We start from the raw sequence: 24019 nt of genomic DNA on the forward strand, positions 1-24019 counted from the left end.
GTATTGTGTTTTATTTACATTTTCCTACTATTATACAGTGTGTAAATTTTAACTTTTATGTTAACAAATTTCATGTTGATTTTTAAATTGTTAATGAACTAACACCAGAAAAAAATGTGCCCTGAATTTTATAGATAACTTAAAAAACGAATTTAAATAAATCTTAGAAAGGGTTTAAAATGTCAGTGTTGTAAAAAAGCGCTTAGAGACGCTTCCAGATTCATAAGTTCCGTTCAAGGTTTGTTTCTCAAGCACCCGGGGTTCGTAAAACTAACACTCTTAAATGTTCTCAAAGTCTCTTGTAAAGAGAATCCCAAGGTCTGTATTTGAATCGTGTTTGGAAACTGTTGACAACACTTAAAACTTGTAAAAAGCCTTCAAGGCAAGTATGAATGTTGAATAGCCTTTAAAGTCAACTGTAGGTTTTCAAAGTCTAGACCTAGAAAATCCTTATGAGATTCTTGAAAACCTTTGGAGATATGTTTGGATAACGGGCGATCAAAAATGAGTTGCCTTTGTAAGTTCAAGTTAAGTACCATTTGCCATGTAAACAAAAATTCTAAAGGTAACTCGACAGCAACTCATTTTTGATCGCCTAGTATTAAATACGCTTACAAAGCTCCTGAGGACTTTTAAACGCTTATTGGGACAGGTTTTAAAGGCTACTAAACGGCTGTTGATAGCATTGGAAATTCTTGGAGGGAGAACATTTGGAAGCTTATGACGGTTCTTAAATAATGCGCTTGAAAGTCAATAAAGGCTCTTAATTACCAACGTGAGAAGGTGCTAGAAGGCATTTTTGAAAGTCCCACGGCTTCTTACATAGGTTTAAGCTCTTATAAACAGGTACCTACTGCTTATTCTTCACCTTAAATTTGAGAATTGTAGTTTTGGGTTTATTAAACAGATGCGAATGTTCCTAAAGTTACTTTGTAGCGTATATGACGACAATAGGAACCTATCCACCATGTTGCATCGAAAATTCAAATTAGAGATAGGCAACACACATTACACGTATGACATGGGTTTGCGTAACATTACAAGACTAAATCACAGATAAAATAATCTGTGACTAAATTATACTTGATGCAACATGGCCGCCGATCTCAACAACCAATCAACAATTAGACGCTATTTTGTCACCACTGTCTCTACATGCCTTTCTAGGCCCTCTCGTTCAAATAGGTAGATAGCTCTTTCTAGTCTGCTGTGCATATCAGATTTTTAGATTTGAACCACATGGACAACTCAATTCTTTGCCCTTAACATCTGTATTAGGACTGTTTTGATATTTTTTTAAGGTACACAGATATAGGTAGTGAAGAAGTGAGTTCAAAACCGTAGAAAGTAAAGTGGTTTTCCAACAAATCAAAATGATATAAACGGCTTGTACTTGAGTTTTTTCAAAATAATTCTTATTTAAGACACGGCAGGAAGCATTTTGGAACATTTTAATTAATTGCACAACGTCAATACCTAATACCTACTCATCCACTTTTAGAAGGTCAACCAATAAGCATTGATTTGAATACAGTGATTCAACCTGCAAGTCTGATAAGAAAGTAATTTCTTTTCATATTTAAATTTATTTTGATATTAGTTGGTTGTGCGATTCTAAACGGGATGGTACGTAGTGCGGGTTGGCATGGAATTCCACCCCTAAGAGGGAATTTGTTCAAAAGCGGTGTCGGGGTAAGCCCAAACAACGTATACCTATAGTAGTATCGCAAAATCTAGATTGACTTGTGTACCCTTATTACCTATTTTCGACTTTTACGTTTATGGTTACACGCAAAAACACAATTGAAATCCGTTTTCATAAACCTCCCCACGAATTGGGTGGGTTTACAGAGGTAGACTTGTAACAAGCATGTGTGTTTTCAAGTATGGTTTTCCTCATACACTCTTCAACCCTCTTACTATTTTTGATTTATTTTCAAGTAAAAGCAAAGAGTATACGTTATATACTCTTTGGTAAAAGTGACAAATTCTACAACTTTGAACGTAATTTAGAAGGCAAGATTTTATTCTTGGCCCTCTAGGCGATAAGGGATGAAAGCGAAGAGGTATGACATTTACTTTCCAGAAAGTATTCTTTGCTACCTATATTGGCAAATTCATAAAACTATTGCTACTAATAACAGAAATGTTGAAATTTATTTTTAAATTTGCGGGTATGGTATACCAAAAGCTTAATAAAACATGTAAAAACAGTTTTGTATGCACCTTTTAATTCTAAACAACTTTACACTACAGATTTTTCTGTAAAATGTACAGGAGGGCAGGATATTGCATAAAACTAATTTCCCATGTTAAATCCCTGTTCCTACTTATACCGTGCACCACCCGGTATAGGGATTTACATGTGTTGTTTTTAAATAACAACATTCTTCTGAAGGGCGCCTAATTTTATACAACCAAAATAGCTTCTTAAAACAAATGAACATTTTGCTGTCATATTAATTAACTGGAATATACACGGTGTCCATTTTTCGAGTGCCACTATGGGGATCTCGATCTTAAGAGATAGAAATTTAGTTAAATTAGGGCAAAGTTGCACATTTTCGCAATAGTTTTGAAAATATATATCACAAAAAAAAACGAAAATTTTTGATTTTCGTTTTGAATTTTTTCATGGTAAACTAATCGTACTAGACATTTCTAAATAACACATTATTCAGAGACTTTTTAATGGAGATTTCGAATATGGCATTCCGTTTTTAATAACTTTTAAGATGACGGAGAAGCACGTGCAACTTTAGTTTTTCTTATGGGCGCCTCTTGGATTTTGACATTTTGAGATTACCTTTTTTCTCTTTACAACGGTATATCACACATGGTGGTTCAGTACCCATCACATTTTTCCTAAAGATACAATTTTCATTTTCTGCGAAGAGTGCTTTGCAAAAACAAAACGTTCCCTTGTTGTGAACAAAAGGTTGACTGATTTCAAGTAGTGTCATTAACGTTTGTGCTAGTTTTATTGCGCAAATAGTATTTATACTTATGCATTTTGTTCTAATTTGAATTATAATTGCAAAACGATGGTTCAATTCTGTTCAGATGAAAATCGAATTTTCTCAACACAACTAGTTCCCTGTCAGCACTGCAACCAGACAAATGGATCAAACTGTCAAACCTTTGTTCACAATAAATGAACGTTTTGTTTTTCCAAAGCACTCTTCCCAAAAAACTAAAAATTGTATTTTTAGCAAAAATGTGATACTGAACCACCATTGTGTGATATATCGTTGTAAAGAGAAAAAAAACGTAATGTCAAAATGGCTCCCATAAGAAAAACTAAAGTTGCCACGTTTTCTCACCTTAAGGGATGTCATATTCGAAATCTCCATTAAAAAGTGTCTGAATAATGTGTTAATTAGAAATGTCTAGTAGGAGTATGAAAAAATTAAAAAGGAAAATCAGAAATAATCAAATATAAACGGCTTGTACTTGAGTTTCGCATTTTTTTCAAAATAATTCTTTTTTTTTGATAATATAAAACTTTATTCAAACGAAATGTTTAAGATTGTGTAACAAAGAAAACAATAATTAACTATAACAAATAAATTTCGTTGAACTGTTTTTCAATTGGGAGAGTGTCCAGGATACATGCGCTATTTCCACGTTGGATAGCCAAGGATATCCTTGGGAACAAAAAAAAATTGCAGGAAGCATTTTGGAACATTTTAATTTATTGTACAATCTCGATACCTAATACCTACTCGTCCACTTTTAGAAGGTCAACCAATAAGTCATTGATTTGAATACAGTGATTCAACCTGTTGCAAGTCTGATAAGATAGTTATTTACGTTATAAGTCCGGTAGGTTACTTGTAACAGTACGAGTTAGACATTATGGACGAGGCGACGTCAGGAGCCGAGTCAAGAATGTCTTAAACGAGTACTGTTACAAGTACTACCGGACGTATATCGTAACGTATTTTATTTCATACTGTAAGTCTGTTTTGTATCATTATTTCATTTCAAAGATTACAAAATTTCATCATATTGTAAAAATCGCATTACCTTTTTTTCTGTGGCAACGGCCGTTGCTATAGTTTGTAGTTTGTTGACAATTGAATTTTTTTCACTGAAAAATTGACGTTATAAACGTTGTGGGATGTTCCACTGTTCCCGATACAATCCTGTCGAAATCTCATGAAGCAACCGAAAAGTTGGTTCCTAAGAAGTCGGCCGCAAGGTATGAAAAAGAGTACTAAGTGTTTTGCCAATTGAGGAACGAACATGGGGCGAAACAAGTAGAGGAAAAAGTCATGTTGGCATACTTTTTGGACGCAGTAAGTTTTTGAATTGAGATTTTTTTGCCTGGGTTTCGGTGTTAAAGCGTCATGGAGCATGGAAAAGCTCATCGACGGCAGAAAAATACATCGAAGGCTCGGTAGAAGGAAAAGTTAAGATTGCCCGTATGATACAACTGATACAAGGCGGCGAAAATTTCATTGAAGTTCTACAGCAGAAGGAATCAAACATTACTAACTCGACATACAGTAATAACCCAGGCGTAGTGTTAAGGGCAATACAAATTGTTTCATTACAATCAATGTTAATGTTTGAAATAAAGAATTACAGCCAAATTTATGTTGGGGTTTTTAATTAATTGTGTGAAGATGTCAAATTTGATGTATACAAATAACAGTCCGGTAAGTGTTGCTTAGCGACACTTACCGGCTCTGATGCTGTAATAACTCACCTACCGGACTCAAAATGATAGTGTAATCGAACATCTACCGGACAGTATGAAATAAAAGTAATTTCATTTCATATTTAAATTTATTTTGATATTAGTTGGTTGTGCGATTCTAAACGGGATGGTAGTGCGGCCGGGTTGGCATGGAATTCCACCCCTAGGAGGGAATTTGTTCAAAAGCGGTGTCGGGGTAAGCCCAATTATAACATACCTAGTAGTCATGACTGAGTGTACCCCATTGAGATAATTCAATGGTGTAAGTATAGCTACCCTTATTAACTATTTTCGATTTTTACGTGTATGGTTATATACTCCAAAATGTAACACAATTTGAAATCCGTTTGCATAAACCTCCCCATGAATTGGGTTTACAGAGATTCGTATGTATATTATGAATTCCCCTTCCCCGTTAGTAATTACGTGTTGATAAATACAGTGTTACATATATAAGTAGGTATGTAAAAACCAAACTGGGTGATAGAGGGGATCAAAGCAAGCATTTTTGCAAATAAACCGATTTCTTCTTTAATTTTTTCTCAGCAACCATAAGAGTTACAAAGATGGGTGGCACGTCTTTGAATAGGTTTGCGGGTATGCCCTTTCCGATTTTGCAAAATTTTACATACTTAAACACTCTGCATAAAATCTACATTCAACGCTCTAATTTTTTTTAAGTGACGTCATTGAATTTGTAACTATAAATAGGTAAATTCAATGATGACGTGCCTGTTACCCATTGAATTCTGTTACCACAGATTTAAATCTGTGCTGTTACGCAAAGTTCGCGCGTCCTTTATTCAATTTTTTTAATATAGGTCTCTAATGGATGCGGGTGAAATATCTGACTGTTTTTTTATTCTTCTTAGATTGTTTGGCGCTAGGCTATTTTACTTATCAATAATAAGGGATAATTAGGTAGGTACTGAATTTTCATTACCCACTCTTCCCCCTCAAGAACAAAAGGTGACTCCACCCTACCGCGCAGACCTTGAAAAATGTGAAAGAGCATTAGAATTGCAACAATTTTTAGATGTACTTTTAGCATACTTTGTATTTTTCAACTGAGATTTTGTGAGGTAAACGTAAAATAAGGTGAGCAGGGGCAGATTACACTTTTAGTATTTTCTCATCCCTGTATGTAGATGCAGGAAGAATAACATCTACTGCAGGCAAAGCATATTTATTTATTGTTGTTTCTAATTGGCCTATACTTTCGTAAGTAGCTTTATTTAATAATTTAAATTTGCTTATTTATTATTACTAGTTACATATTGTTCACTAAAATCAATTTAATTACCTGGCCAGCAGGGCTATTTTTTGAGTTTAGCTAGGAATTGGTTCTTTTACTATTGTAGGAGTGGAGTAAGAATTATTCTGCTACTAAGTTTGAATTTTTCCAAATGTATGGGTATGAAATTTTAATTATTAATGAAAAATTATCAATGATGGAAAAATCAATCGAATTCTTTCCTATTCTTATTCCCGTTTTTATCTGAACTGGTATGAGAAGTAAAGTACAAAGGGCAAGTACTAAACACGAAGGGAGAAAGGGAGACGAAGTTTACATCAAACCACACCACGAATTTGAGAAATGAGAGGGACCATGACAAATTGTGGCCCAACAGTGAGGCTTTAAAGTAGGGCACCCATCACATATGTTTCCAAAAGTTGTATTTCTTTTTTACCAACAATAGAAGGATAGAACTAATAACGTCACCTAGACCTTTGGGACCTTAGTTTTATTTGCAAAAAACATCTTGTATAATATTTTAAAATGATTTACTAAGTAATAGTTTGTATTTCGCGCGTTTCTTTGATTCAAAAAGTCCCACGAAGTGACGTTAGTTCCTTCCAGTGCATTTTACACATATTTTGCCAAGGGAACATCACAAAGTTGAGGGTCTGAACCTTGAAGGTTTTTAAAATTCCAATGAACTCCAAAAAAAAACCCTAACATACTGACTCTTGGGGAAACCTATATTAATATGGTATTTTGGAATTGCATAAATCTCCGGGGCGGTTTTTTAAAGTTCTTAAACACTTTTGTAAGGACATATAAACGGTTTTAAATAGCTTGCTTACAGGGGGGGACTATCAAAGAAAAACTTCGACTTCTATATAAAAGCTCTTTAAGACTCACACGTTTAAACACTGTAGGCGACTCTTACTCATATGTCTATGCTCTTATTAGTAGCGCTTAAAAGTTGTTAAGAAAAACTTTAGGTGACGAAGAACTCCATAATATGTGTGAGTAAGTAATTATATATAACTTTTGAACTAGTAGCCCAATCTTGGAACTGTTTGAAATTATGGATTCTACAGGCCATATTCTATAAGAAAAATTTTTTTCCGGGTCGATCTGAGACAATTTTTTTGGAGGGCCTCAAAAAAAGGCAGTGTATAACCTTCCTTTTTTACCAAAAATCGACTGCACCAAAATTTCTCGTGAAAACACTTTTTCTTATTATTTTTGGTGCGTAGAATCCAAAACAATTCGTACTTTTTCGATCAGACTTCTCAATCAAAAGTTATAGACTAGAAACCAATTTCGAAAGAAAATTCAAAGGGCTATTATAGACGTAATAAAAAGAAGAAAATTGACACTCAAAATGTTTTTATACCACAATAAAAACATTTTGAGATTCCATTTTTTTTTCTTTACGTCTATTTGTTAAGAAAAAATCTGAAGGACCTATAAGATTTTTAAAAACCTTGAGTACTCTTTAAGTCTTTGCTACTTTTAAGGGCTCATAAAAAACATTTTAAAAGCTTTTTAAGACATGTCTCTTACGCATTCTTAAAGCCCTTAGGGGCCTAAAGCCTCTAGATCTATTATAAAATGGCGGATGTGAAAAAATACGCGGAAGGAAGTGGAAGTAGGTCTGTTGCACCACTAAGCTTAATTATTCATTCCACTTTTCCGTTTATTAATAGAAGTATGTACAAATTGTGAACGGTCTTCATCTTTTTGCGGTAGGATATTAAAATAATAACAATAAATAAACAATAAAAGTTTATGCAGAAGTTATAAAATCAACAAATAGCCCTACATCTACAGATTGACCCTATACATTAGACGTGAAATAATTTTATACAGCAATAACGTTCAATATATCACAGCAGAAAGGTTTTTATATACAGCACTCTACCAATTGTTTGAAGTACTTCGGCGTTACCAATAAAATCATTAACTGGCGCTATTCTTTTGTTGCTCGAGTAGTTCGTCTAACTGCGCCTTGTACAATTCTTTAACGTCTAACAAATCCAATTTTAACTCCTCCGTTTCCTCCACCTTCTCGCCGTACAATTGGCACAGTGTATCGTACTGCTGTTGCACCTCGACGAATTCGGTCTTGAGATGCTCGTACTTGCCGGACATCTCCTCCAATTGCTCGACGCGTCCCAGCACCTTGCTCAACTCGCCGCTTAACAAATTCTTCTCCTGCTCTCGCCTGTTCAGTTCCCACTGCAGTTGCTGGACCTCGCCCTCCTTTTGCTTCAGATTTGTCTGGAGCATTTGGAGCTCGAACATGTTCGTGAATCGGGGGGCGGGCGATAGATCGGGAAGATCCTCCTGTGAAGACTTTGTTTAATGATCGGGCACTGCGCGCGACTTTCGCTTACCCCTGGCCAGACGACGCTGCCTAACGATTCCGAGAGCGATAGACGACCGACGCTCATCGTAGGCGAGGTGTTCCGCGTTGTGTTAGGTGATGATTTGCTGTAACCGGGCGACGGTTCTGGTCGATCACGCAGTTGATCCTGAAAAAATATGTTAAATTGTAGTAGGCAGTGCCTTAACTGGGTAGTTTTATGGGTACAAAAAATTATTGGGTAAATCGGTTATGAAGAATCGCTGAAATATTTTCAAGTTCTAAAAATGACCACCAGAGGGCGTAACTACCATCAAAAATCAAAAAATTTGTTTTGCGCATGCGCAATCCGATTTTTTTTATTTGTGAAGATATTTAAATGAAATTTTGTAAGTAGGCACCTCGAATGAAGGTAAAATTAATGCCAAATTAAATAAATTTGTTCTGCGCATGCGCAACCCGTTCCGACTAAAAATACGCAAAACAATTATGGCGCATGCGCATCACACTTTGCGCACGCCCAGAAGAAAAACCAACAATAAATTCACACCTGTAAACTCATATTTTTTCGTTTCTCAGCCTCGTTCGCCGCCCGTTCTATCGACAGCTGTTGCTCTAACCCCGTAACTTCCTTTCGCAATGACTCGATCGCAGTCATCCCTTCGGTTACTCGTTCCTGTAACGCGCTCACTTGCCCCCTATAATCCTGCTCGAGCATCATTTTCACCGTCCTCTCCTGCTCGACGTCAATCTTCAACATCTCGCTCTGCCGCACGACCGCGTTAAGTTGGGTCTCGAGACTCGACAGCTTCGATCGCGTATTCAAACACTCCTCGCGCGCCGCCCGCTCCGCGTCTGCAGTCGACTGAAGCTTGCTCTGCATTTCATCTGCAACGCTCAGTGAGTCAAATCGAAAGTGAACACGAAACTTACTGATTTTTAAACAGAGCGACTGTTCCACTTTCTCGAAGGCCATCAGCTTGGAATTGTGAGTCGCCTGCAGCGCCTCCAACTGCCGAATGATCGGTTTCGTAACGTCCAAGCCCGAGTGGGTTAGTTCCTCGTTGCGCCTTTCGGCGTCTTCGAGCCGGCGGAGGAGTTCGCCGTTTTCCCGCCTCAAAACCTGCTCCTTCTTCAGGTACTCATCGTCGGCTTGTCTGAGTTTGCCCCGCAAGTCCTCCAGTTGATTAATAATCTGAAATGTCGAGTAAGGGTCTGTGCTCAAGATTGCTCAAGCTCACCTCTTCGTTTTGCGATTCGGTCATGCGCTTCTCGTTCTCCAAACTCTGAAGCATCTGCTCGCGCGCGTACAGCTCGGAGGTCGCCTTATTCTTATCGATTAGCTCCTTTTTCGCGGCGTCCAGCGATGTCTTGACCGTGTCGAACTTTTGCGAGATGTCGTCGTGCTGACCTTGGAGTTGGGCGACCTCGTACTCCAACTTCTTGTTCTTGGAGGTGAGCTGATGGACCGCCTCAATTTGCGAACGTTCCACCTCCTCCTTCGCGACGAGCGAGCGCTTCAGCCGATCGGTTTCCGACGTTAAATCCTCCACATTGTCCCTAGCATTACAATTTAGCAGCATAGATCTATCTCAACCGAAAACCCGTACTACCTTAAATTCTTGATCGTCGTTTCCTGCTCCTTTTCTTTGGCTCTTAGCTTCTTAATAATATTGGAGTGGTGCAGCTGTTGCTTGGATAACTTCTCCCCTTCCCCTCGCAGCTCTTTGATTACCTCGTCTTTGTCGAGCAGTAACGATTCCAGCTCGGCCTTGCTCATTCGCGTGGCCGCTTCCTGTTTGCTCTCCTCCAATTGCTTCCTCAGGATATCCTTGTCTCTAATCGCCTGCTGGAATTTCTTTTCAAGCGCGGACAGTCTCTGAGTATACTCTTCCGTTACTTGCGAAATGTCGACGGAATCTACTTGCTTGGTCAAAATTATGTCTAATTGATGTTGCAGGTCGTTATTAATCTCTTGCAGTTCCGCGTTTCGTCTGAAATATAAACACTTTCAATTTCAAATTAATTTTTCAAAGAATACTATTTTATGACAAAAAAGTGGTAATTGTGAAAAACTCAATAGAGTTCACAGAAAACAGTAAATAAAAAGCAAGGCTGCACGTTTAAAGGTGAGCTATGACTTTGTGTATCCTGCTAGGAGTCCCATTTTACGGATGTCAATGAACAAGATTGGGGCCAATAGCGTGGTCCAAAGTAAATATTGTTTTATTTGGGTTTTTTGCGGTGATATGCCTAATTCGAGTTCGAGTTTTTGCTAAACCGAGAATTTTAAGTGTCCTTGGAGTGAAAGTCGCGTTTTACAGGCCGTCAGTTTTACGCTTTTAAAGATTTAGAAAGAACCAATACCAATAGACAGTGACGACAATAGGCGCCCAGCCGCCATGTTGCATCGAAAATTTAAATTAGAAGTAGGCAACACACAATACACGTATGACATATGTTGCGTACACTACAATACAATATTATATAGTGATATTTATGAATTTCCTATGTATACTTTTAAATGATAAAAAGTCTTCTGAAAGACACCAATCTTTATGCAACCAAAATAACTACCTACAACAAATGAAGACCTGCGTGTCATATTAATTAATTTGAATATTATCGCTTTGACTTTTATATTCTAATTTTCATTCGTGTGCGATGTATTCAACTAAAGAAAAAGTTGATCTTTCCAATTCGTATAGTGCTGGTAACAGTTAAAGGAGCTTAAGAGATTTATTTTCTGTGAAGCCAAAGCAACAATATTCAAATTAACAATTAATATGACAGCCAGATCTCTATTTGTTTCAAGAAGTTATTTTGGTTGCATAAAATTAGGCGTCCTGCAGAAGACTTTTTATGATTTGAAAGTGGACCTAGAAAATCCCTACGTCTACTTCTACATTTATTAAGCAGTAGACATAGGGATTTACGCATATTGTTTTTGTCTATGTCTACTTTTAAATGACAAAATACTTCTGAGGGGCGCCCAATTTTACGCAAGCAAAATAAGTTCTTAAAACAAATAAAGATAAAGATAAAGATGCAACATGGCCGCCGATCTCAACAACCAATCAAAAAATTAGTCCCTCAATTGTTGCCACCTAGGTTGCCACTGTTTTTGTTTCGGCTGATTGTTTTTTGATGGAAAAAACAAGCGTCAACCGTGGCAACTGTCGTCGCCTCCAGACAAATAGCAGGGAAGGAGACAAAGAGGCTATGCTTAACCTCGGTTTGAGATACTGGCCATCCAGAGGATAACATTCGGTTCATCTGCTGCAAGACATCCAAAATATAAGTATGTCATTGAAGATTTGCCATTTAAGATTTGCGTACATATCTGTCAGTTTTTGACATATGTCAATTTTTCTCTAAACATTTGGAGATTCAAAGGGCCATTTAAAAATTCATATCTCTTAAACTGTTCAATATAAAAGAGTGATCTTTTTTATAACCGAATCCTTAAGGTCTAAGGAATTTTTTGTGTGACCCTGAAAGAAAACGTTTCTAGGACTGCTGTGATTTTTCAGAATTAACAATAAAAAAATGTCAAAAACTTTGGTTTTTAAAAATACAACATTTTTACTATACAGTGGCCTTTTTCATAGTATACAGGGAGATTCATTAGAAGTTTTTAAACTTGCAATTGAAACAGAAATACTTTAAATTTGATTTACAGCCATAATCGGACATTGTGAATTGAATTAAAATAATTTCAAGATTGCGCCGCTTCCGTAAAAACAGGAAGCTGGCGCCTGCATCCCATTTTCTATTGCTAAATGCGCCATTTTATTCTGAATTCGACGCATAGAAGATTTCTCTTTTTTATAATCAAATCCTTAAAGTATAAGGAATTTTTGAGTGGCCCCGAAAGTCTTGAAACAGTATCCAGGACTTCTAAACTATTCGTGGTTACTATACAGGGTACCCGTTTTTCGAGCTCCAACATCGGCAACTCGGTTATTTGAAGAGATGCAAGGTAGTTTAAATTGGGGCAAATTTGCGTATTTTGATACCCAATACTACGCCATTACGAAAATTTGGATGTCTTCATAGGTTGCCGAGATTTTTGAAAAAAGACCGAAATTTTCAATTTTCAAATTTCCTCTTATTTCGAAAACGACAAAAAGTGGACGTTTTAAACGAAAACATTATTAAAGCACTTGTTTAGGAGGAATTCAAATATGTTATCGAAAAATTCAAGGCACTCTAGACTCTCGTCTAGACTGTAAACAACTTTTTTATTTCTTATGGCTGCCATATTGGATTTTAGAATTTTTAAATAAAGCTCGTTTTTCTGATTACAATAATGTATCCACTTTAAGATTCCGTTAAAATATAGAAAAACCTTTTTTAGAAAGAACATACTTTCTTTTGTTTAACAAAGAACACATCTTCGGCAGTTCGTTAAAAATTCAGTAGTTGTTGTTTTTCTAGACTATTTATTACAAGTTACTCGATAAAATGCCGTTTTCAAATGAAGAAAAACGAGATTTGTTACTGAAATGGCATATTAATAATAATAAATTTCCTGTTATTGCATACTAGCACTTACACTCGTCATAAAAATCTATCTAAAATCCTACCATACAGCTATATGATATTTTTACACTATAATGTATTTAAATTAATAGAGTCAAATCCTTCACGTACACAGTCCTGCATTGAGTAGGTAATATGCTTTTCGTGTCAAGTAGTTTTACTGCACTTAGCGGTATCCTGCTCAAAATTATTTTTTATCTTTACATAGAAATGTGGGCGAGTTTGGTTTCTTTCGTCAGCCACTTTTTGTCCTTCCCAAAATGAAAATCAAAAATTGAAAATTTCGGTATTTTTTCAAAAATCTCGTCAATCTCTGAAGACGTAACGGCATATTATTGGGCACCAAAATACGCAAATTTGCCTCAATTTAAACTGCATTGCATCTCTTCAAATAACGGAGATCCCCATGTTGGAGTTTGAAAAACGGACACCCCGTACGGATAGATTATCTCTATCTCCTTATCAATATGTGGTTGTATGTCTGTGCTCGCAATTGCGCAATATATTGCACAACCTTCAATATCGCGTCCATACGGTACAATTTTTTTGCACAAACCAAAATATTGTACCGGGTGACCCAATAAGACTGTTCCTCGGCCATATTTCGAGAACCGTTCGTCATATGACTTAGGGGTAAAAAAATTATTGGGTAAATCGGTCATGCAGATTCACTGGAAAATATTTTCAAGTTCCAAAAATGACCAACAGAGGGCGTAACTGTTATCTTCAATTTTAAAATTGCATTTTCTTTAAACTTTTAGAACTTGAAAATATTTTCCAGTGATTCTTCATAACCGATTTACCTAATAATTTTTTTACCCCTAAGTCATATGACGAATGGCTCCCGAGATATGGCCGAGGAACAGTCTTATTGGGTCACCCAGTACAATATTATTGACCTCCATATTGACCGTCTAGGGGACGCCCAAATTGCACAATAATTTTGAACATCTAGGAACCGCTTTAGAGCCCCTTCTCATGAGGCGTTACGGAGTGGCGCGGCGAAGTAGGAGGGTACACGATTGTGTGAAGGGGTCCATTCTGTAATGCTTCATGAACGCCTCGTGAGAAGGGGCTCTAAGATAACACTGTTTGACATTTCAAGTGAAACAATTGCTTCCAAAACAGCACACCTTATGAAACAATAGGAATATTCTTTGAACAAATTCCAATGCTCTTGCATCTCCAAATTTTTACTTTTTTGACTATGATAGATACGTATGCAAATCTTAAATGCGTATTTAGAAAATAATAGAAATTAGTATATTATGCTACGAGCATTTAATTATGGCTATTAAAACACTAGGATGAGATATGAGACTCTTAATAGCCATTAAATGTGAATTTCATACACTATTTGTTCTAAGACGATGATGAGCTATGCTATAAAAGAGCTGGCTTCAAAAATTTCAGATTTTTATTGTGTGCAGATAGTGAAGTCAAAGCATGTGCAGTCATGGTAACGCGTTTCAGAGGAGTGTCACTCTCAAATTTATTCAAGATGACTGCCGATTAGAATCTTATTAATACGTTTGTATGGGAAATGAGAGGAAACACCAATTCGCTATGCTCAACAGTTGTCAAAATAATAAATTTTAGATCTGTCATTGTTATGGCAACTTTGATTTTAATAAATTATGCGTCGCCATTCCGTGATGCTGCATTTCTATTGGTTGTAAAATTGTACCTTAATGAAAATCTGTATCGAAATGACTACCATTGCAGTACAGGTAGCAAATGTTTCACATATCAATATATAGGAGTAGAAAAATGTTGAATTTCAAAAAACCAAGATGGCGCCAACTTCCGGTATTTACGGAAGCGCCATTGTTTTAAAAAGCGACCCCTAGAATATACCAACCTGTTAAAATCGATCAATTTCGCCTCTCGCAATTCCAAAATTTCGGTCATCTCCGAAATCCGTTTGATCAACCTGTCGATCTCTGACGAATGCGAATCATCGCTAACGCTCGACGCCTCCGATAACTCTCGATTGTGCCCCTTAATCTTTTTATACGTCATTTTCCCGAGCAGAACGTCGACGTTGGCGTCGCCCATTTTGTGTCGGACCGATGACAGTTTGGCGGGACTGTGTCTGCTCTGCGTGCTGCTCGAGTCGCCGTTCGGACTGGAAATGATCTCGATGTCCGAAGATGTGGTCGTTTCGTTCTCGTCGCCGGAAGTGTGGCCGGATGCCTGATCTGAGCCGATCTTGACAAGGTCGGATCTGCTTTCGGAACTCAACGGGGAATTCTCGCGGGGAAGCGCTTCGGGTTGGGGAACCGGAATCTCTTCGGGTTTGATGGTGGGATCGGGTATTTTTTCGGTCATCGCGTCGGCCAACATATTTTTTAGGTAGAAGGAGTTTGCGTTACCCTCCGTTGTACTGGTATCGCTACTGCTTTCCATGACATTGTCGCTCGCAATTATGGTTCGGTCCGATTGTGAGCCTTCGTCATCTGCCGGTATCTCGTATAACACCCGATCTTGAGGAATATCGATGATGTTAGAGCTTTCGACTGCCGGTTGCGTGTCAATTAATTGCGAATTAATCTGCACCAATGAGAGGTGCATCGCGCTCCTACTCGGTCCTCTCGTTATCGGCTCATTTAATACTTTCGGTAATTTGACACTTAAAGCTGAAGGCTCTAGTAAAGTATTCGAGGTACTCTCTGAGAAAGACGCGTACGAAATCGAGTCCTCGGCTAGGCTATTATCGTCTACATCCGGAATAACTTCGACGCTATCCGGTGTTAATTTATTGTCGCCGATCGGCGATGCTAGAGGCGACACGAATTCGTCCGTATAATTAAACTCGCTCTCCGTAGGAATAACCTCCACGGAGCTTGGACTAGTCAAACTGTCCCCGATCACCTCGACCGAATCGGAAAATTTTAACCCGGAACTCGATGCCGAAACTGACTTGCCTACCGACTGCAAATCGGACTCGGGCGATGTCGTACAGCCGGTCCCCCCGCTCACAATTTCGACACTTTCGGAACTGGTCTTGCCACTCTCGCTTATGAACGACAGCCGATTGGAAGGTTGTACTTTCGACCCCACGGAAGCTCGTCGCTCATCCGATACGGCACCTAATAAACACAGTCATACGTCAATATGGGCATTAATTACTTTAATCCATACTTAGCTCGACCAATATTCCGGTTTTCGTTTCATCGTGCGAATAACCGCCCCCCTCGCCATCGTCGCTGTGTTGCACGACCAATTTACTTTGACTGAAACCGTCGTTGCTGTAATCCGCCAGGTCGTCCAGACTCTCGACCGATCCGTACAGTTTACTCTCCCTCCCTTGATCGAAGAACGATCCGGTAAACGACCCCCAAATACTGCTTCCCACCTTCGATTTGCTAGGACTCTTAGTTACAATCTCCGCGTCCTCCTCCTTCTCCTGAATGTTCCCCGACTGTGATATGCCCCACGATGTAAAAAAGTCGTCCGAATTGGTGTCTACGGGCGTATTTAACGGTGCCGTCGTAACCGCATCGTCCCTAATGTCCAAGGCTTTGTCGATGTGACGCTGAGCCCCCTTCAAGGCAGACTTCGCAATGCTAGCGAAACCAGTTGCATCGAACCAACTCATTTTATTTACACATTAATAAATACCGCCGGTAAATACTGTGATTATTCTGGTTAAATATTCCTGTCTTTTTTGGGTATTTACAGAAATTATTAATAATTAGAGCATCTTATTTACAATTTTTGACGTTTCAGGAGGTCAAATGGACCATGACAAGTGAACTATAATTTGTACACTTGAACTACCAAGTAGTCAATTGCGTGTATAAACAATTCAATAAAGTATAAATAAAACCATTCTTGTGTAGATAAAATGGTGCAGTATTTATTAGTTACAGGGCGGTGCAAAAGGGAATCGCTAAATCTATGTACTTGAAATACGCATTTAAAATAAAAAAAGGCATCTTGTGATTTATGTATGTACCTATAATGTTCTTTAGAGTACGATGTCTGGGTTTCTAGCGACTTCCCCCAGCTTATTCTATTTCTAGACTCTATAGAGCCTTGGGCGCATCTAGTTCTAAGAAGGGCATATGAGGTTCTATCAAGGATTTAAAGCTCTTCTAACCATCGAAAGCTCTCCAGTCTTCTAGAGCATTTATCTTCGGATCCAAAGATCCTTGTAAATCTTGTTAATTTTACTAAGCTCGTCAAGCTCTTAAGAATTTTCTAGAATGAACTTGGGTATTTTCACAGTAGAGCTTTGCCCTAAATAGATGCTTGTATATTTTCAGATGGCACCGGCCAAGTAGTATGCCTACTTGATGTAGCATGGAAAGTACGTACATTAACTCCCCCCCTCCCAAAGGGCATTCTTATTCACATGGCGGGTGCAAAATACGTTAATAGCTTTCAGTTGAGAAACTATAAAGTAAGTACGTCGCTAGCTCTGAATCGCCAAAAGCAACTAAACGTGAGTGCGTTTATTTTTTATTATTTTGGGGAGAATCGCGCATGTGTGTCAAGGTCTCATTTCCGGCTAAACGGATTTGCTACACATATTCTTAGATATAAAAGGGCAGAATCGCGCATGCGCAGGTGGTACCTGTGCTAGCCACAGCGAATTTTTTGAAAAATTTTTGTGTTGCTATTTATTCCAGTTCGGATTGAATAGGTATTCATAGCTAAGAAAGAGGACAACGCCCGTCAGGTCAGCTAGTAATTTATACAAACACTATAGAGGTTTAGGATTAAAAAAGAACTTCCAAATCAATGGTAAAAAAAAGGGAATTTATAATTTAAAAAATACGAAAATCAATCTTTTACAAAAATTCAAAAATGTACTCTTGTCGTGAACGTTTGCATTTAATATTCTTCAGCTCCTTCTCCTTCTCCCTCGCCGGAATCCATACCAACTTCTTCGTAATCCTTCTCCAAAGCGGCAAGATCCTCACGGGCCTCTGAGAATTCACCTTCTTCCATACCCTCACCCACATACCAGTGAACGAAGGCACGCTTGGCGTACATAAGATCGAACTTATGATCCAAACGAGCCCAGGCTTCTGCGATGGCAGTTGTGTTGGACAACATGCAGACCGCACGTTGAACCTTGGCCAAGTCACCGCCGGGCACGACGGTCGGTGGTTGGTAGTTGATGCCGACCTTGAAACCGGTGGGACACCAGTCGACGAATTGGATGGTACGTTTCGTCTTGATGGTGGCAATTGCGGCGTTGACATCCTTGGGGACGACGTCACCACGGTACAACATGCAGCAGGCCATGTACTTGCCGTGACGAGGATCGCATTTGACCATCTGGTTAGCGGGCTCGAAGCAGGCGTTGGTGATTTCGGCAACGGAGAGCTGTTCATGGTAGGCCTTTTCTGCGGAGATGACCGGTGCGTAGGTGACGAGCGGGAAGTGGATACGCGGGTATGGTACCAAGTTGGTTTGGAATTCAGTCAGATCGACATTGAGAGCGCCGTCAAACCGGAGGGAGGCAGTGATGGAGGAGACAATTTGGCCGATGAGTCTGTTCAGGTTGGTGTAGGTGGGGCGTTCGATGTCCAAGTTACGTCTGCAGATGTCGTAGATGGCTTCGTTGTCGACCATGAACGCGCAGTCGGAATGTTCCAAGGTGGTGTGGGTGGTCAGAATGGAGTTGTAAGGTTCGACTACTGCCGTTGAAACTTGGGGTGCTGGGTAGATGGCGAATTCCAATTTTGATTTTTTGCCGTAGTCAACTGAGAGACGTTCCATTAAGAGAGAGGTGAAGCCAGAGCCGGTACCGCCGCCGAAAGAGTGGAAGATTAAGAAGCCTTGTAGTCCTGTGCATTGGTCGGCTAATTTACGAATGCGATCGAGAACCAGGTCGACGATTTCCTTGCCAATAGTGTAATGTCCGCGAGCGTAGTTGTTTGCTGCATCTTCTTTGCCGGTGATCAACTGTTCGGGGTGGAAAAGCTGTCTGTAGGTGCCCGTGCGTACTTCATCGACTACTGTTGGTTCCAAATCGACGAAAACTGCCCTGGGTACGTGTTTGCCGGCGCCGGTCTCGCTGAAGAAGGTGTTGAAGCTGTCATCTCCACCTCCAACGGTCTTGTCGGATGGCATTTGCCCATCGGGCTGAATGCCATGTTCCAAGCAGTACAGCTCCCAGCAGGCGTTACCAATTTGTACGCCGGCTTGGCCAACATGGACTGAGATACATTCACGCTAAACCAAAAAAAGAGTTAGTAAATTCTGGTAAATTCGCATAAAAAGAACAAATGCCGGTAAAAATTGCAAATGGCGTCACGGCCAACGCGATGATGAGTCATTACAATACACTCATTTTTTAAGAAATCAACTCTATCAGCGCATTAACGCCCGTTATTTCAATAACTACTTGAACAGGACTTACCATTTTGTATGATTTGTAAAAGAATTACAACAATTTGAGAACAATCGATAATAAGTAGTTTAGAATAGTTAGCTAAGCAACTTTCCAAACGAACTGCTGAATTTTCTGCGGCAAACTGTATTTATAGCTTCGCTGACGTCAGAACCAACGCCTAAGCGTCTCGAACGTGATTGGTCCGCATGATGTCATTTTCCGTTATTCTTCAAATTAATCATTAAAAAGGCCGTTATTTTACGCTAACATCTTATCGTGAAACTATTAAATTTGCTTTCCGCTTAGCGATTTTGTACAAATTCGCACTAATTTAACAAATCCCTATTGGAGAAATTGTGTAAATGATTTGCAGGTGTGCACTCGGGGGAATCTGTTTTTTTTTACCTTTTTTTGAAATGGGAATTAGCCCCCTGAACTCGAATGTGACCTGCCCTATTAATATTTGATAAAAGTGTGGTATTTCTGCTTAAATTTATCATGTGGATTGAACTTGACAGTGGCGTACTCGGGGCAATAACCCTGCATGCCGCATTCAATAGACCGTTTAAAATTAAAGAGGATAGCATATCTAAAATCCGCTTTATTTAATTTTTGAAAATTCCGCCATCGGTACCTAGATTGCAAACGAAAATGAAAAATCTGGCACAAGGAGAGCCGGCCGGTTTGCTTCCTTTTATGGATGAATGCCATGTGGTTGTCGGGGTGACGTAAGAATCTATTTAGGAATATTATGGTAATTTTATGAATTAATTCATCAAACTTGTTTAGGTGTTATACTTATTGATGGTTACATAAATGGCCAGATTAAAGGTAAATTGGGAAATGTGTCATATCTACTTTTAAAAAGTCATATTCTCATTTGCTTTTACTTTGAATGGAAATTTCAAATTAATTATATTAACGAAAAGTGTGTCGCGAAGAGCATTCCGAGAGAAAATTACAAATACTTTCTTTGACTGTTAGCAGATGTTCCATTTTACAGGTAAGGAAGTAGGGTGACTCACTTTACTTTTACAATGTACAGTACATCCTCTCGCATATGGTCAACATAGGAGGTATCGTAAGGTAATCCGCGGCGAAATGACGTAAATTGTTGAGTGTAGGAGCATTAAGGTAATCCGCGGCGAAATGACGTAAATTGTTGAGTGTAGGAGCATTAATTACCTACTTATATGGAAAGGGGCACGCACTCCTCATCCTGGTCCATTGTGGTAGGTCCTACACATTACCAGAAGCGTCACCTATAGTTAAACAACCGCCAAAAGTGGATCTTTTTAAGGGAATGTTTCTTTTATATGATGGCTTAGTCCGTCTGTCCATCTGTTCCTCGTCTAACTCGAGAACGTAAAGAGACAGCGATGTCAAAACCGTCGTCAATCGATTTCTGTGAGTTCAAGGAACAGTGCAATTGAATTATGAGCCGGATTAAAAGTCACATTTGGGCATGCTACGCCACTGCCACTGCCCTTGTCTCTTTCACATTGAAACGCATTTTCGGTAGCTACTGATCTGGATTTGAATTGGCCACGTACCTTTTACTTACCTACCCAATTGAACAGTATCTATAGTCCTAGTCCATAAACGAGGTATAAATTTGTGTGTTTCATGTACCCATTGTTTTATTGATTAGTCTATTTTTGTCCATTTTTCTAGCGCCACTTGAATTCGTATCACGTTCAATCAATACTTTGTAAATAGTTAGTGGCTGGAACGGGTAGGAACAATAATTATGAACGAAAAACAATCACGCATCCTATATAGCTTTTGGGAATGCTTCAGAAAATGCCGTTTCCTGTCTGTATGTGTATTTTTAGTAACATGTCAAGAAACTGTATATATTTAGTCTGGGGGTAACTACTTTTACAATGCAAAGACAAGGAAACCTATATATAGATCGGTATGCGCCACGTATCTATGACAACACATCGATTCTTCTGATTTTATCAACAATTGTTTGCAGCTGGAAAATAAACCACCCTCACGTTAGCTTTCTAATTCTTCGTTCTTTCATCTGTGTTTTTTGTGCATTAGTCTGGACAGTTCCCCATCAGTCTTAAAACTTTCCGTAATGGAGTTTTATGGCAAACATTATAATATCAAAAATTAAGAGGGGCTTTTGTATTGCAAGTGTTAAAGGGATCGGGCCATCAAAAATGAGTGACTGTCGAGTCACCTTTGGAAGCTATAAAGTACGTTTTCCCATGTAAACAAAAATTCCAAAGGTGACTCGACGGTCACTCATTTTTGATCGCTATGTATGTTCGGGGCTGTTTTTGGCTAGAATATTTGAGTCCAACAAGATTCGTCACAATTTCCCTAATAAGGTTTTGGCTGGAAACGAATAAAACTGTATAGAGTTCTGGTGGTCCTGGGGCTTCAATAGGTCTGAAACTTTTCTTAATCTTTCATTTTTTTATGCATATGTCACAGAGGCAGAAGTATTTTCAGAAGACGTAGCAATGTTTGACTGCTGAGCATCCCATTGAGGGAGTTGAATGCAATTCTGGCAAGGACCACGGCGTTTGGATGCTTCCTCCTCTGGGAGTGGCGAGATATATTCGGGACCTCGAGATTTCTTTGAACTTCGATAAATAGGTTTGTTTGTAAAAATTAATAACTAAAAAAAGAATCGAAAATTCATTGTGAATTGGACATCCTAAAAATTGTGTGCTGCCTATTCAAACTGAAACGAAGTGCATTTCTGGAATTCTTTACTTTTTTAATTAATAATTAATAAAATTGTGACGACCGTGTAAACAATTCCATTTGGCCAAAGCGTGTGTTGACAGAGCTTTGTCTTTTCACGATTCACTAACGATGGCTAACTTCAGTTGGCACTATAACGAAAAGCTAGGTTAAGTTTTAGTGCAAGTTTGATTTAAACAACAGCAAACGTAGTTTATTTATTAATAGAAGTAATAGAATGCCTTTACCTATCCAGAACTATCTATACGAGGTAAATAATCTCAATTTAATGTACCTACCCCTTGCACTTTTTGCCCCTGACGAGTTTTTCAAATTTCTCCGCCACTGTCAGTTGTCATTTGCATTTTATTTGTTGATTTTCAATACGAAAAATGATTGTATAAATTTGCTCGCGATGCGTTACTTACAGAATGCTGTTGAACCAATGCAAGTCGATGCGCCTCCCGAAGACAACGAGAATAACGAAGAGGAGAGTTATGTAGTCGAGAACCCCACTTTAGATTTAGAATCGTATGCGAATAGCTACTCGGGTTTGGCCAAGTTATATCGGCTAATCTACATCGTCGATCATTGCCCTTCTCTACGCTTGGAGGCCCTGAAGACCGCAATCTCGTATGTTATGACGACGTACAACGTAAATTTATACCAGGTACTGGTCGTAGTGGAGTTGAGAGATTATAATGTGACATTTTAACAGGTGCTGCATCAGAAGTTAGCCGAGGTTGTGACCGTCCCTCTTCTACCAGATGTAGCCGCTCAGTCGACAAATCAAGACGTACCCACCATCGATAGCTCATGGATGGAAACTAGATCTAAAAAGGCCGCCTTAAAATTGGAAAAACTAGATAATGACTTAAAGAATTACAAATCAAACGCGATTAAGGAGAGTGTGAGAAGGGGACACGATGATCTTGGTGATCACTACTTGGATTGTGGGGATCTGTCGAACGCCCTGAAATGCTATTCGAGAGCTAGAGACTACTGCACTAGCAGCAAGCACGTCGTTAATATGTGTCTAAACGTTATAAAAGTATCCGTTTATCTTCAGAATTGGTCTCATGTGCTTAGTTACGTTTCGAAAGCCGAAAGTACTCCCGATCACTCAGAATCATCGACCAAAGACTCTTTCCAAGTGATATTAACTAAACTTAAGTGTGCGGCGGGATTAGCAGAACTGGCCACGAAGAAATATAAATCGGCCGCCAAACATTTCCTACAGGCAAACTTGGACCACTGTGACTTTCCCGAGCTGCTCTCCCCCAGCAACGTCGCGATGTACGGCGGTCTTTGCGCTTTGGCGACGTTCGACCGGCATGAACTCCAAAAGAACGTCATCTTCAGTAGTTCCTTTAAGCTATTCCTAGAGCTTGAACCGCAATTACGCGACATCATCTTTAAATTTTACGAGTCGAAATACGCATCCTGCTTAAAGTTATTGGACGAAATTAAAGACAATCTCCTGCTGGATATGTACATCGCACCTCACGTCAACACCCTTTACACCCAGATTCGGAATAGGGCCTTAATTCAATACTTTAGCCCTTACTTATCGGCCGACATGCACAAGATGGCTGCCGCGTTTAATCGGACCGTTATCGCCTTGGAAGACGAACTAATGCAACTGATACTCGAGGGGCAGATTCAGGCAAGAATCGATTCGCACAATAAGATCTTATTTGCGAAGGACGTCGATCAACGGAGCACGACTTTCGAAAAGAGTCTACAGATGGGTAAGGAGTATCAGAGGAGAACGCGTATGCTGATACTACGTGCTGCGGTTTTAAAGAATAAAATTCACGTTAAGGTTGTCATAAATCGCTTTTGTTTTACAGATTTAATTGCGTTTTATTGCAGAGTCCTCAAAGGGAAACGTCGGGGCAGAGCGGTGAGGTAACTGTTGCGCCCGGTACGAGCACTGTGCTCACGGCTCGCAATTGAATGTAAATGCTAGCAATTAAGATCACTTTATCTATAAATAATCTGATCCCTTTGTTATTAAATACACATTTTTGATTTGAATGCGAGATTTGTGTTGTCAATATTTATACTAATACATAAGAATGCCTGCCAATGTTTATGCAATTTTATTGT

At 39.0% G+C, this 24019-nt stretch overlaps 3 protein-coding genes across 4 annotated transcripts; 1 reads left to right on the top strand and 2 right to left on the bottom strand.

The window, feature by feature from the left end:
• The first annotated feature begins 4809 nt into the window (after positions 1-4809).
• Positions 4810-23952, top strand: LOC116174308 (COP9 signalosome complex subunit 1). 2 transcript variants are annotated; one of them, XM_031492204.1, is made up of 4 exons: positions 4810-4901; positions 22338-22577; positions 22626-23732; positions 23783-23952. In XM_031492204.1, exons 1-4 carry the CDS (start codon positions 4833-4835, stop codon positions 23864-23866), a joined length of 1500 nt encoding a protein of 499 aa, XP_031348064.1. In that variant the 5' UTR covers positions 4810-4832; the 3' UTR covers positions 23867-23952. The 2 variants fall into 2 exon arrangements, with proteins under 2 accessions (XP_031348064.1, XP_031348065.1); XM_031492205.1 differs by lacking the exon at positions 4810-4901 and adding an exon at positions 22024-22178.
• On the bottom strand, positions 7712-16593 carry LOC116174306 (TATA element modulatory factor). Its single transcript, XM_031492203.1, has 8 exons — positions 15994-16593; positions 14711-15941; positions 9918-10298; positions 9546-9864; positions 9238-9499; positions 8855-9192; positions 8336-8473; positions 7712-8285 (listed from the first exon to the last, which is right to left on the bottom strand). Exons 1-8 carry the CDS (start codon positions 16448-16450, stop codon positions 7899-7901), a joined length of 3513 nt encoding a protein of 1170 aa, XP_031348063.1. The 5' UTR covers positions 16451-16593; the 3' UTR covers positions 7712-7898.
• Positions 17596-19385, bottom strand: LOC116174309 (tubulin alpha-1 chain). Its single transcript, XM_031492206.1, has 2 exons — positions 19229-19385; positions 17596-19041 (listed from the first exon to the last, which is right to left on the bottom strand). Exons 1-2 carry the CDS (start codon positions 19229-19231, stop codon positions 17692-17694), a joined length of 1353 nt encoding a protein of 450 aa, XP_031348066.1. The 5' UTR covers positions 19232-19385; the 3' UTR covers positions 17596-17691.
• Positions 23953-24019: the final 67 nt, after the last annotated feature.

Source organism: Photinus pyralis, unplaced genomic scaffold, assembly GCF_008802855.1.
Source record: "Photinus pyralis isolate 1611_PpyrPB1 unplaced genomic scaffold, Ppyr1.3 Ppyr1.4_LG6, whole genome shotgun sequence".
Classification (NCBI taxonomy): domain Eukaryota; kingdom Metazoa; phylum Arthropoda; class Insecta; order Coleoptera; family Lampyridae; genus Photinus; species Photinus pyralis.

Excerpts from the sequence above, each read along its gene's own strand:
- LOC116174308 (XM_031492204.1), top strand. The coding sequence starts at position 4,833 with ATGGTAGTGCGGCCGGGTTGGCATGGAATTCCACCCCTAGGAGGGAAT. Across the intron at positions 22,578-22,625 it reads ACAACGTAAATTTATACCAG|GTGCTGCATCAGAAGTTAGC; the intron begins GTACTGGTCGTA and ends ACATTTTAACAG. Across the intron at positions 23,733-23,782 it reads AGAATAAAATTCACGTTAAG|AGTCCTCAAAGGGAAACGTC; the intron begins GTTGTCATAAAT and ends GTTTTATTGCAG.
- LOC116174306 (XM_031492203.1), bottom strand. The coding sequence starts at position 16,450 with ATGAGTTGGTTCGATGCAACTGGTTTCGCTAGCATTGCGAAGTCTGCC. Across the intron at positions 10,299-14,710 it reads AAATTGATCGATTTTAACAG|ACGAAACGCGGAACTGCAAG; the intron begins GTTGGTATATTC and ends TTTATATTTCAG. Across the intron at positions 8,474-8,854 it reads GAAAAAATATGAGTTTACAG|GATCAACTGCGTGATCGACC; the intron begins GTGTGAATTTAT and ends ATATTTTTTCAG.